Genomic DNA, 12,773 nt, shown 5'->3' with positions numbered 1-12,773 from the left:
AAATTTGTTGTCTGCTAAAATGTCGTCTGCTGAATTTGTACAATTAGCATTTTCTTCGATTTTTTTCAAAGAATACTATCAGAATAGCAAACAGTTTGGATCCTGATGAGATGCCACGTTCTGTCGTGTCTCATCTGGATCCAAACTGTTTGCAAAGGCCTTCAAAACATTGGGATATGTTAGTTTCCAAATGGGTTCATTCAATGGAAGCATACCATAATAAATTACTGTTCTGAAATACGTTAACTTGAGAACCTCATAAAGGTAAACTCTCGATGCGCAGGATTTTGAGTGATCATGCTAGATTTTTATCAGGCAATAAAACAAGAAGCATTGTAAACAATATTTTATTGGACGGAATGTGAAATATTAACAACAAACATTTACAGACAATGAAATGCAGATCTGTTCATTCATGGTAATCTTGTGATGACTTAAGATGGAGGAAATTCTGTCATCCTCTCTGCCTCACTTGGTTCACTTGCCCTTCTCTTTAAAATAATCCGCTGAAACAGTACAAGGAATGTTTTGAATGTGCTGTTGTACATGCTTTAACCCTTTGCATGCTGGGAAATTTGTCGTCTGCTAAAATGTCTTCTGCTGAATTTCTAAAATTAGCATTTTCTTCGATTTTTTTCAAAGAACACTATCAGAATAGCAAACAGTTTGGATCCTGATGAGACGCCACGTTTTGTGGCGTCTCATCTGGATCCAAACTGTTTGCAAAGGCCTTCAAAATTCGGTTCCCGCACTGAAAGAGTTAATCATATGTGTCTCTGATGTCTCAACATTTCCTGTAAGGTTTGTATGAAAACAGAAATTGGAAATCACTCGAGTATAGTTTTAAAAGTGAACTAAATGAAAAAAGCTTGGCCAACTTTTCTACACTATTGTTGAGATATAAGTTGGAGCAAACAACTGACTTTTTTGACATTCTGGGCATCTGATTAATGTTGTATTTGGGCCGTGCTCTGTTAAAAAGGGGTTTAATGCATGTGCGTAAAGTGTCCTCCCAGATTAGCCTGTGCAGCCCGCACAGGCTAATAAGGGACGACACTTTCCGCTTTAATATTTTTCGTCTCTCTTGAGGAAAAACCCAGTTAAGGTGAAAAGTGGCCTCCCTGATTAGCATGTGCGAATTGCGCAGGCTAATCTGGGACGAAACTTTAGGCACATGCATTTAGCCCCCTTTTCACAGAGTGCGGCTCATTTGTTTATCTGATAAAATGATAAGAATGAGCAGTTTTATGTTTTACCTCATGATTCATAGCACACAACCAGGATACACATACCAGCACATGTATCATACTAAATAAAAATTTCATGCAGCAATACTCGGCTACGTTATGTCAAAAGTTGTGACCTTATAAACAGCAAAATAATGAGTATTGTTTAATAGCAAAGAGGTTCATGGTAAAGGAATGCTAATTAATGGGAATTTGACATGCTTGAATTATTACTTATTTTTTCCATTTACATGACATTTTTCATATTGTTAAATGACTAACATTCTTGTTATGATGTAAATCTTAATGTTAATTGATCTCAACAATAATTGATGCTAATTGAACACAACAATTATTGTGTTATCAAAATGTACAACTTCAGATAAATAGGCCAGCAACTAAGATAAAAGTATTGTAATAAGAACCGTTTACAAAAGAGACAGTTTTTAAAAGCTTGAAAGTTTGTACTCGTGAAGTACACAAAAAACACTTGACATCTGTTGAAAGACACTTGGAGATCTGTTGAAAGCTGTGCCCATGCTTAGTCACAGAGCGGTGAGCAATGCACAGCAACAGCACCGTGACATGATGCATAAAGCTATCTAAATGTCAACATATGACACACAGATTTAAAATGTAAATCCTCTGTTGCATTATTGAATTGCATCCTTGCACATCAGTAAAAACCATAATGCAACAATAGACAAACTGAGATCACTGACACGCTGGAAGACTGCAGACAAACACGAGGCAGGAACAATTAGCGTATACATGAAGTTAAAAACCAAATTTATTTCTGCCTGGGAAAATGGGTTTAATGCATATGCGTTTAGTGTTCTCCACGATTAGCCTGTGAATTCTGCACAGGCTAATCAAAGACGACACTGTCCACCAAAACTTGAATTTTTGTTTATAAAAGACTTCTTTAAACAAAAAATTCTATAACACCAGAATATGTCTTCCAAGTCTGCACGGGCTAATCTGGGACAACTCATCAAACACATGCATTAAGCCCCATTTTCCCAGAACGAGTCTCATTAAATTGCAGCTGCAGTCAAGGATCAAACTCAAAACCTAAGCAGACAACAAAAAACTGTCTTCCATGCCCAACCAAACATCTTTTTCTTAATTTCACATTTATCTTCATTAAATAAATTATGGAAGTTTACCTGAAATAATCAGTTGTAAGCATGCTTGTTAAACCTAATTATAGTATGATTATCATGATAATAATTAATTTAAGCGTTTATATCAAGTTTTGAATACAGGCATAAGGCGCATAAATCATGGTACAGTGCCTTACAGCGTAATTAGAAGTTGTGCCTGGCATGCATAAACGGGCAGTAAATCCATGACTACACTTGACTTTCAAAGGTACAGTCTCACAGGTGTTTGAGTGCAAGAAACACTTTTTGTAAAAACTTACCTATGTTTAATACATGTTGGTGTTTAAGATAAAATCTCTTACAAATATCTGTAATTTTTTAAGATTTAAAAAAAATTTATGTATAGCAAACCTCATAGCATTTCTATTTTAGTATCAACATTCTGGAGCAATGATTTTCCAGTTCCAAATTGTGAAACTGTCCTTTTAATCCCACTGTTCCATTGTAGAGACTGGTTACCATAGTTACCTAGTTTCTCTACTGCCTCCACACACAAACACTAGGTTCATGGAGTTACTGTAGGTTGTCATAGTTACCTAGTTTCTCTACTGCCTCTACACACACACTGGGGTACATGGAGTCACTGTAGGTTGTCATAGTTACCTAGTTTCTCTACTGCCTCCACACACACACACATTGGGGTACATGGAGTCACTGTAGGTTGTTATAGTTACCTAGTTTGTCTACAGCCTGCACACACACCCTGGGTACATGGAGTCACTGTAGGTCGTGATGACCTTGTACTGTTACTCTGACCCACTGTGACCTTGACATACCAAGTTACTGGGATACATGGAGTCACTGTAGGTTGTCATAGTTACCTATGTTCTGTGCCTGCCAGCCTCCACGCACACAGACTGGGGTACATGGAGTCATTGTAGGTAGCTTGTACTATTACCTTGACATTTTGTGACCTTGACTTACCTAGTTTCTCCACTGCCTCCACACACACACTGGGATACATGGAGTCACTGTAGGTCGCGATGACCAGCAGAGTAAGTGTCTTCACCAGGATCAGACCTCGGTTCTCCTGCAGAGACAGATTTACAAGCATGTGATATGGGTAATCCTGTGCAATATCTGCCCATGTTTTTTCTTTGATTGTTTTAATGTGGTGGCCACCTAAAGAGGACCAAAAATATGGTCTTAAGACAGAGGCAGTATTTACTTACAATTCTTAGACTTAATCCTTTACCACTCAGATCCACATTTGACATTGACCTTGAAGTCTCCTACGTAATAATCCAATCAAATTAAAGACCTTTCTTAACCCTTTACCACTTAGATACGTATTTCAACGCATTTGAAGTCCTTTAGAAAATGAATTTAAATTTAAGACCTTTTTTAATATATTCAAGTTTAAAAGGCTTCATTTCCAACCCTAAGATACTGATGAGTAGCAAACAGCATAGAACCTGAACAGACTGCGAGTTACTCGCAGGCAGTTCTGGTTTTATGCTGGTTGCAAAAGCCATGTTCACTTTGCTTCTGATAGGGGAAAAGGTTAACCCATTTATGCCTAGCGTCCTGAAAAAAGGACATTGCAAACAGCGTAGACCCAGATGAGACGCCGCATAATGCGGCGTCTCATCTGGGTCTGCGCTGTTTGCTTAAATGAATTTCTTTATGAAATATTCTAAATATAGAAATAAATACACTTGACACCCCTAATTTTGGAAATAAATTGGTCCAATTTAGAAGGATGGGAGAGTCCACTGGGCATAAAAAGGTTAATAGATACAAGTTTTAAAGGATTCATTTGCAGCTGTTTAGTAACAAACAACATAAAACCTGAACAGTCTGCTAGTAACTTGCAAGCTGTTCCTGTTTTATGCTTGTTGCATTAACCCTTTGCATGCTGGGTAATTTGCCATCTGCTAAAAATGTCGTCTGCTGAATTTCTAAAATTAGCATTTTCTTCGATTTTTTTCAAAGAATACTATCAGAATAGCAAACAGTTTGGATCCTGATCATCTAGATCCAAATTGTTTGCAAAAATTAAAATTCGGTTCCAGCGCTGTAAGGGTTAAACCATTTTCACTTTCTTTCAGAGCGGGAAAGTGTCATATATTATGCATATTGTTTTGACTTGTTACAAGTTTACAACAAGACGTAATTCACAAAGCAACACTTGATCTGATGCATAAAACAATGAAAAAAGATATTACAATAAGATTTGTATCAACAAAGTTTTTCTTTCAACAACATTTAGGCCCAGAATGTCAACTTACTTAAAAGGGACCAAAAAGTTAAAAAAAGTCATTCATTATGTGAACATTAAAAAATAAAATACTGAGTTTGGTTTTATATGCCAACTCTAAACTCAACCTGTCATTATTTAGAAAATGTGAGAGATAAAATAATGAAATACAGTCTTTATACTCAGGTACTTGATGCTGTTATCATACATTGCAGTTATTTAAAACCATTTTAAGGAGAGGTACCTACAAATTTTGTTGCCTCAACCCCATATTTAAAATGCTCTTATGCAGTCAGTGACTATCACGGAGCAATAGATTGTCAGCATGAATATAGAAACATTCTGAGAATACTGGGCTTAATGCATGTGCGTAAAGTGTCATCTCAGATTAACCTGTGCAGTCCACACAGGCTAGGAGGCTAAACAGGGAAGACACTTTCTAATTTGTGAAAAGTTTAGTTTAAAGAAAGTCTCTTCAAGTCTCTTCTAAACGAAAATTCAGTGTAAGCAGAAAGTATCGTCCCTGACTAGCCTGTGTTGACTGCACTGGCTAGAAAGTATCGTCCCTGAATAGCCTGTGTTGACTGCACTGATCGTGCCTGACTAGCCTGTGTTGACTGCACTGGCTAATCTGAGACTACATATTAAGCACATGCATTAAGCCCAATTTTCTGAGACTGCTGCTTAAAACACTGTATTCTGTACACTACGATACTTCTAAAATGGTTATTTAAAATTATAAATGGCAATGTGGATTGTTATTTTCTTAAAATTCATTTCATAGGTCAACTTAGTCGTATCAATTATAAAATGCTATACAGGAGGGGGTTATCGTCTCATAAATCTTGTACCCAGGTGTTGATAATAATATAAGATAGCATACTTCAATTGCATGAATCACAAATGATAACACCAAATCAGGTCTGAACATTACACTGTTTACAGATGATTTCCTAGGACATGTCTATGGACATGCTGCAAGTTGAAGAATGCCAAGATAGGACATGTCTATGGACATGCTGCAAGTTGTAGTATGCCAAGATAGGACATGTGTATGGACATGCTGCAAGTTGAAGTATGCCAAGATAGGACATGTCTATGGACATGCTGCAAGTTGAAGTATGCCAAGATAGGACATGTCTATGGACATGCTGCAAGTTGAAGTATGCCAAGATAGGACATGTCTATGGACATGCTGCAAGTTGAAGTATGCCAAGACAGGGCTTAGTGCATGTGCATAGAATGTCACAGATTAGCCTGTGTGCACAATACTGGATTGTTTTTGTTTAAAGCCAAACAACTTATTTGACATAGTAAATTTAAGTATAAATAAGAAACATATTTTATTTATGCCAAATAGAATACATCTGGTGTTTACAAGATAGAAATCCGTCTTTTTTGCGCATTAAAACTTAAAAATAATCGCGTTTGTCCCAATGGACGTATATGTCTAGAAATCCTACTTTCGGTTTTAAAAGCGGTACAGTGTACCGTTGAAAAATAATAAATTACTTGCTAACTAGGCTATAAATTTAATTTTATCTATGCCAATTAGAATATATCTCGTGGTTACAATGTAGAAATCTGTCTTTTTTGCCCTTGTAAACTTAAAAATCATCGCGTTTGTCGAAATGGACATATTCATATAGAAATCCTACTTTTGGTTTGAAAAGCGGTACTGTTTGAAAGGTCAGAGGCTTTAAAGGAAGTCTCTTCTAAACCAAAATCCAATCTAGGTGGGAAGTGTTGCCATTAATTAGCCTGTGCGGACTGCACATGAAAAGGTGAGACAAAACTTGCGCATATGCATTAAGCCCCATTTTCCCAGAGCAAGTTGCATATCTTTAAATGGAAATCAATCTTGCTATGTCTCAGACACTGGTCTGATCCCCACTACACATGTTTCGATACAGACAAATCCACCATTAAGTTAACGATAGAGGCCTTGCTTTAATTTAACTCCATACATCCCCAATACTTGAAATATTACAAAAGGGTCTTAGGTCCACAACATTTGTTGCAGCTACAATTCCTTCCTTTAAGTTCACCTCATCAAGTCATTCAAATGTGAAAGTTAAAGCAAATGATACTCCACCAAGCAGTTTAAGAGGAATTGAGTACAAAATGTTTTTGGTGACTATTAACCCTTTATCCCATAAGAAGCAAAGTGAAAATGGCTTTTGCAACCAGCATACAACCAGAACAGCCTGCGAGTCACTCGCAGGCTGTTCAGGTTTTATGCTGTTTGCTGCTCATCAGTAACTAGGGTTGGAAATGAAAATTTAAACCTTGAATTTAGTAAGAAAGGTATTAAATTAAATGTAACTTTCTAATAGACTAGATGTGTCAAAACACGTATCTAAGTGATTAAGGGTTATATTCTGTACAAAACAAGAGGGCCTGAAAGGCCCAAAGTCGCTCACCTGAGATAACAATAAATTATTGGGACAAATCTTCTGATCATGTTTCATGAAGATAAGAAAATAAATGTGGCCTCTAGAGTGTTAACAAGGTTTTACTATATATAGCCATATAAGGAAAAATGCCCCGCCCCTTGGAAGCCATGTTTTTCAAGCAAACATAATTATTTCCAACTCATCCAAGATATCATTGAGACCAATCTTCTGACCAAATTTCATGAAGATTGGACAATAAATGTGGCCTCTAGAGTGATAACAAGGTTTTACTATAGCCATATAAGGAAAAATGCCCTGCCACCTGGTGGCCATGTTTTATAAGCAACCAAAACCATTTTCGAACTCATCCAAGATATCATTGGGACAAATCTTCTGACCAAGTTTCATGATGATCAGAAAATAAATGTGACCTCCAGAGTGTTAACAAGGTTTTACTATAGCCATATAAGGAAAAATGCCCCAACCCCGTGGTGGCCATGTTTTTCAACCAGCCAGCATCATTTTTGAACTCTTCGAAGATATTATTGCGATGAATCTTCTGACCGAGTTTCATGAAGATCGGACTATAAATGTTGCCTCTAGAGTGTTAACAAGATTTTACTATAGCCATATAAGGAAAATGCCCCGCCCCTTGGCAGCCATGTTTTTCAAGCAAACGTAACCATTTTCGATCTCATCCAAGATATCAATAAGACAAATCTTCTGACAAAATGTCATGAAGATTGGACAATAAATGTGGCCTCTAGAGTGTTAACTAGGTTTTAATTTAGCCATATATGGAAAAATGCCCCGCCCCCTGGCGGCCATGTTTTTCAACCAACCGGCATCATTTTCGAACTCGTCCAAGATATTATTGGGATGAATCTTCTGACCAAGTTTCATGAAGATTGGACAATAAATGTGGCCTCTAGAGTGTTAACAAGATTTACTATAGCCATATATAGCCATATTAGAAAAAATGCCCCGCCCCTTGGCAGCCATGTTTTTCAAGCAAAGGTTACCATTTTTGAACTCATCCAAGATATCATTGGGACAAATCTTCTGAGCAAGTTTCATGAAAATCGGAAAATAAATGTGGCCTCTAGAGTGTTAACAAGGTTTTACTATAGCCATATAAGGAAATATAGAGAAAACAGCCCCGCCCCCTGGCGGCCATGTTTTTTCACCGATTTGGACCATTTTCGAACTTGTCCGAGATATCAATGAAACCAATGTTTTGACCAAGTTTCATGATGATTGGGCAATAATTGTGACTTTTAAAGTGTTCACAATGTTTCTCTATAGCCATATAAGGAATACTTCCCCGCCCCCTGGCGGCCATGTTTTTCAATGGACCGGAACCATTTTTGAACTCATCCAACATATCATTTAGACAAACATTTTGACAAAGTTACATGAAGATTGGGCATCAAATGTGACTTCTACAGTGTTCACAAGTTGTTTTTTTTTTACCTAGTGACCTAGTTTTTGACCCAGCATGACCCAGTTTCGAACTCAGTCGAGGTATCAATAGGACAAATGTTCTGACCAAGTTTCATGAAGATCAGACAATAAATGTGGCCTCTGGAGTGTTCACAAGGCAAAATGCTGACGACGCACGATGGACGACGGACAAAAGGCAACCACAAAAGCTAACCATGAGCACGTTGTGCTCAGGTGAGCTAAAAAAGGACAAAGGGCAGCAATTCTGACAAACTGGGGTGGCGAAATTTCCTTTCTTGACAATCATTTTAAAATTAAGGTCATTAAACTGTAAAGGCTTGATTGAAGTACAACCAGCAGTGAAAGAGAAGTTGAGTTCACAAAGTTAAGGATTTACTTGTGAACATGTATGACGAACATGTGCAATGCTTGAAGAGTCCCCATTTGTGGGTGCATAAAAAACAACAGTTCTTAAAACATGCAATACCTGGACATCAGAAGATAATAAAACACTTGTAGTAGGGCATACATTTTACACGTTTTCCAAAATTTTGAATAGTATATTTACTACAGATCCGATGCATTAACATGTTTAAAATAATTGTTGCAGTATGTTATCTATTAATACACATTTTCCAAAACAGTAACTTATAAATACTTTAATACTGAAAAACATACACATTTTCCGTAGATGGATGTTTTGTCTGCTCGCACACATTTGAACTGTCGGTCGTCAAAGTAGATTCCCTCCTCCCTGGTCTGTGGTGGGTTCTTGAATGCGTCCAACAGCACTTGAACCTGGTCCTGGTACAGCTGTAACACATTTTAACCCATTTATGCCTAGTGGACTGTCCGATCTTTCTAAACTGGATCAATTTATTTCCAAAATTAGGGATGTCTAGTATATTTATTTCTATATTTAGAATATTTCTTACAGAAATTCCTTTAAGCAAACAGCGAATACCCTGATGAGACACCGCATCATGCGGTGTCTCATCTGGGTCTACACTGTTTGCCAAGGCATTATTTCTAGATGCTAGGCATTAATGGGTTAATTGTTAACTTACATGCATAATTGTTGTTTTGACAGATAATGCATGCATAAATTATGTAAACCAAAGGAGGTAAAATACACGCCTTTATGCTTGAATGGGCCTTATAAGACAAACGCAGTTGGTTTCTTTTGCAGGCGTTTACTTTGCAATTTAAATTCAAATGTTTTCCAGTCTAATGGAGTGATCATACAGCTAATTTAGACAACCTTAACCTCCTTGACTTATTGGGTATGTACACTTTAATTGAGTTTTCATTTTGTCCTATTTACTTCTAGAAATACAAATGAAACATCGTTTAAAAAGAAACAAGCTGTTATTTGCTTCACAAATTAGTAGTCTGCTTGGTCAATCTCCAAAACTTGTTTTTGTCATTGAACATTGTAACAGACTTACCCCGGAATTTGCTCGAGTTCAGAAAATACCCACTTATCCCTCTGTACAACAACGCTGGTCCATTATATCAACCAATGATAGCTTGATTCAAATAACAGTAGATACAGTATGTGATTTTGAAAGGATTATAAATGGGTCAGCTTTATTTGTACCAGCCGATTAGTGGATTTTTCGAAAAGAATGCTTTTCTGGGATACATATATTGTAATACCTGTCGATAATACCCGAAAGGGGAGTTAGACAGTATATATAGATAGATAGATCCTATCTTTAGTAGTGCTGCAACAATATACCGGTACATCGGTATTTATCGCAATACGCAATCCGCATATTGTATTGCAATACAATTTTCATCATACCGGTAAAACATTCTACAAAAATTCATCCACATTTCGTCCAGAAAAGCCATCCAAAATAATGATATCAAGTTACAAAAACAAAACCAAATCGGTGTTGAGTAAAAATAAATTGTTACGTAAAAATAGCAGTTTATTATACAGAGTAGCGTTTATACATGGGAGTCCGCAAGATCTGCTTTTGCATGTCATACTGTTAAATTTAAGATGAACCTTGTGGAAATACGGAAAAAAACCACTACATAATACATTGTGAAACTGTAAATTGATGTTATTATAAACAGAAGTAATAATGATATAAAAAAATTAGGTAACAGCATTCTGATAAGTTTCACGACCGGCTTTTAAACCTCCACAATTCTCTTTCAGGTTATTATTCTTAATGTTTAATGGGAATATCCAATGGACAAAATGACAATACTAATCTTTCATAACAAAATGCTTTGTCAAGCCAAAAACAGAGTAAATTGTGTTTATAAAGCATTTTGTAAAAAAGGCTAGAATTGCCAAAAGGATATAACTAGAACCTAAACAAACAATACAAAGTTTATGTTCATGTAATTAAGTTGGTTTTATTGATAAGCTGGCGAGTTTAAATATTCTAACACAAGTTACATGTAGCAATATATTGCAATATATTGCCATACGGGTTTTTAAACTGACAATATATTGCAATACGTTTTTTGGCGTATCGTTGCAGCACTAATCTTTAGATGCATTATATAATTGAATTTGTAGCAATAAATGCATGGTGCGTGAAAACATAAACCCAAAGCCTATTCCACATGAGTACACTTGCATTTACAACAATGTCATTTACATTTAGAAATACCATGTACCAGATATATGCATAATAAGGCGAGATCTAGCCCAGAAAAGGAAAATGGTCTTACATTAATGGATGAAGGGAGAAAACTGTATTTTACAAAACATTAAAGAAGGCAAGATTACTCCGGAGTTACTTGCCTTTGGTACTTGAACATTGTCCCTGTAGTCATAGAGAATTAAAGAGTCTAACATGAAACTCACAGAGTTTTTTATACACACTTTTTCTTTATTAAACTAACCACTAATGACCACTGAAACACAAAAACAACCACCAACATTTAAATGCAGGTATATAAAATGTAATTCCCTGTACATGAGCATATACAAATTTGGTCACAACCATTTAGTATTGAAATTATATTGCCTGTAACCTTTGTTGTTCTGCCATCTGGCCATCTAACAACATGAACAACTACAACCGCCTAATTAAATTCCTCTGCCTCAGACCTTCAGGTCAGTTTATTGGCCAATAAACAGTCATAAATCCAAAAGTGTTCATCACTTATGAATGCAGGAAAGTGTATTCGAGACCCCCTCTTGGAAAACAAGCAATATGCATATGTGTTAAGTAATGCCACTGATAAGCCTATGCAGTCTGCTTATTAGGGACAAAACTTTCTGACTAAACTGGATTTTTGTTAAGAAGAGACATCCTTGCTCCCCACAATGGCACACTGCTGTATACATGTGTTATACACACTCACACATATACTTACATTGAATTCTACAGAGCTGGCCCTCACAGAGCAGTCTTTCCTCCTCATTATGGCACACTGCTGTACATGTTATACACACCCACACATATACTTAACTTGAATCCTACAGAGCTGGCTCTCACAGATCAGTCTTTCCTCCACACTATGGCACACTGCTGTACATGTTATACACACCCACACATATACTTAACTTGAATTCTACAGAGCTGGCTCTCACAGATCAGTTTTTCTCCCCACTATGGCACACTGCTGTATGTGTTATACACACCCACACATATACTTACATTGAATCCTACAGAGCTGGCTCTCACAGAGCAGTCTTTCCTCCCCACTATGGCACACTGCTGTATGTGTTATACACACCCACACATATACTTACATTGAATCCTACAGAGCTGGCCCTCACAGAGCAGTCTTTCCTCCTCACTATGGCACACTGCTGTATGTGTTATACACACCCACACATATACTTACATTGAATCCCACAGAGCTGGCCCTCACAGAGCAGTCTTTCCTCCTCACTATGGCACACTGCTGTACATGTTATACACACCCACACATATACTTACATTGAATCCTACAGAGCTGGCCCTCACAGAGCAGTCTTTCCTCCTCACTATGGCACACTGCTGTATGTGTTATACACACCCACACATATACTTACATTGAATCCCACAGAGCTGGCCCTCACAGAGCAGTCTTTCCTCCTCACTATGGCACACTGCTGTACATGTTATACACACCCACACATATACTTACATTGAATCCTACAGAGCTGGCCCTCACAGAGCAGTCTTTCCTCCTCACTATGGCACACTGCTGTATGTGTTATACACACCCACACATATACTTACATTGAATCCCACAGAGCTGGCCCTCACAGAGCAGTCTTTCCTCCTCACTATGGCACACTGCTGTACATGTTATACACACCCACAGATATACTTACATTGAATCCTACAAAGCTGGCCCTCACAGAGCAGTCTTTCCTCCT

At 37.2% G+C, this 12,773-nt stretch overlaps 1 protein-coding gene across 3 annotated transcripts in view; it reads right to left on the bottom strand.

Annotated features, from left to right (window-relative positions):
- Positions 1–331: 331 nt before the first annotated feature.
- The window catches only part of LOC127851698 (profilin-4-like), a 28,144-nt gene continuing 15,702 nt past the window's right edge, over positions 332–12,773 (bottom strand). For all 3 annotated transcript variants that reach the window (XM_052385551.1, XM_052385550.1, XM_052385549.1), the window contains exons 3-5: positions 9,110–9,244; positions 3,317–3,422; positions 332–506 (exon numbers count right to left, since the gene is read on the bottom strand). In XM_052385551.1, coding sequence (XP_052241511.1) covers positions 478–506; positions 3,317–3,422; positions 9,110–9,244 — 270 coding nt within the window. In that variant the 3' untranslated portion in view covers positions 332–477. The remainder of the gene's footprint in view (positions 507–3,316; positions 3,423–9,109; positions 9,245–12,773) is intronic.

This window comes from Dreissena polymorpha, chromosome 11, assembly GCF_020536995.1.
Source record: "Dreissena polymorpha isolate Duluth1 chromosome 11, UMN_Dpol_1.0, whole genome shotgun sequence".
In the NCBI taxonomy this organism is placed as follows: Eukaryota; Metazoa; Mollusca; class Bivalvia; order Myida; family Dreissenidae; genus Dreissena; species Dreissena polymorpha.
The sequence above is the reverse complement of the archived record's forward strand: the minus strand, read 5'-3'. Positions and strand labels throughout refer to the sequence as shown.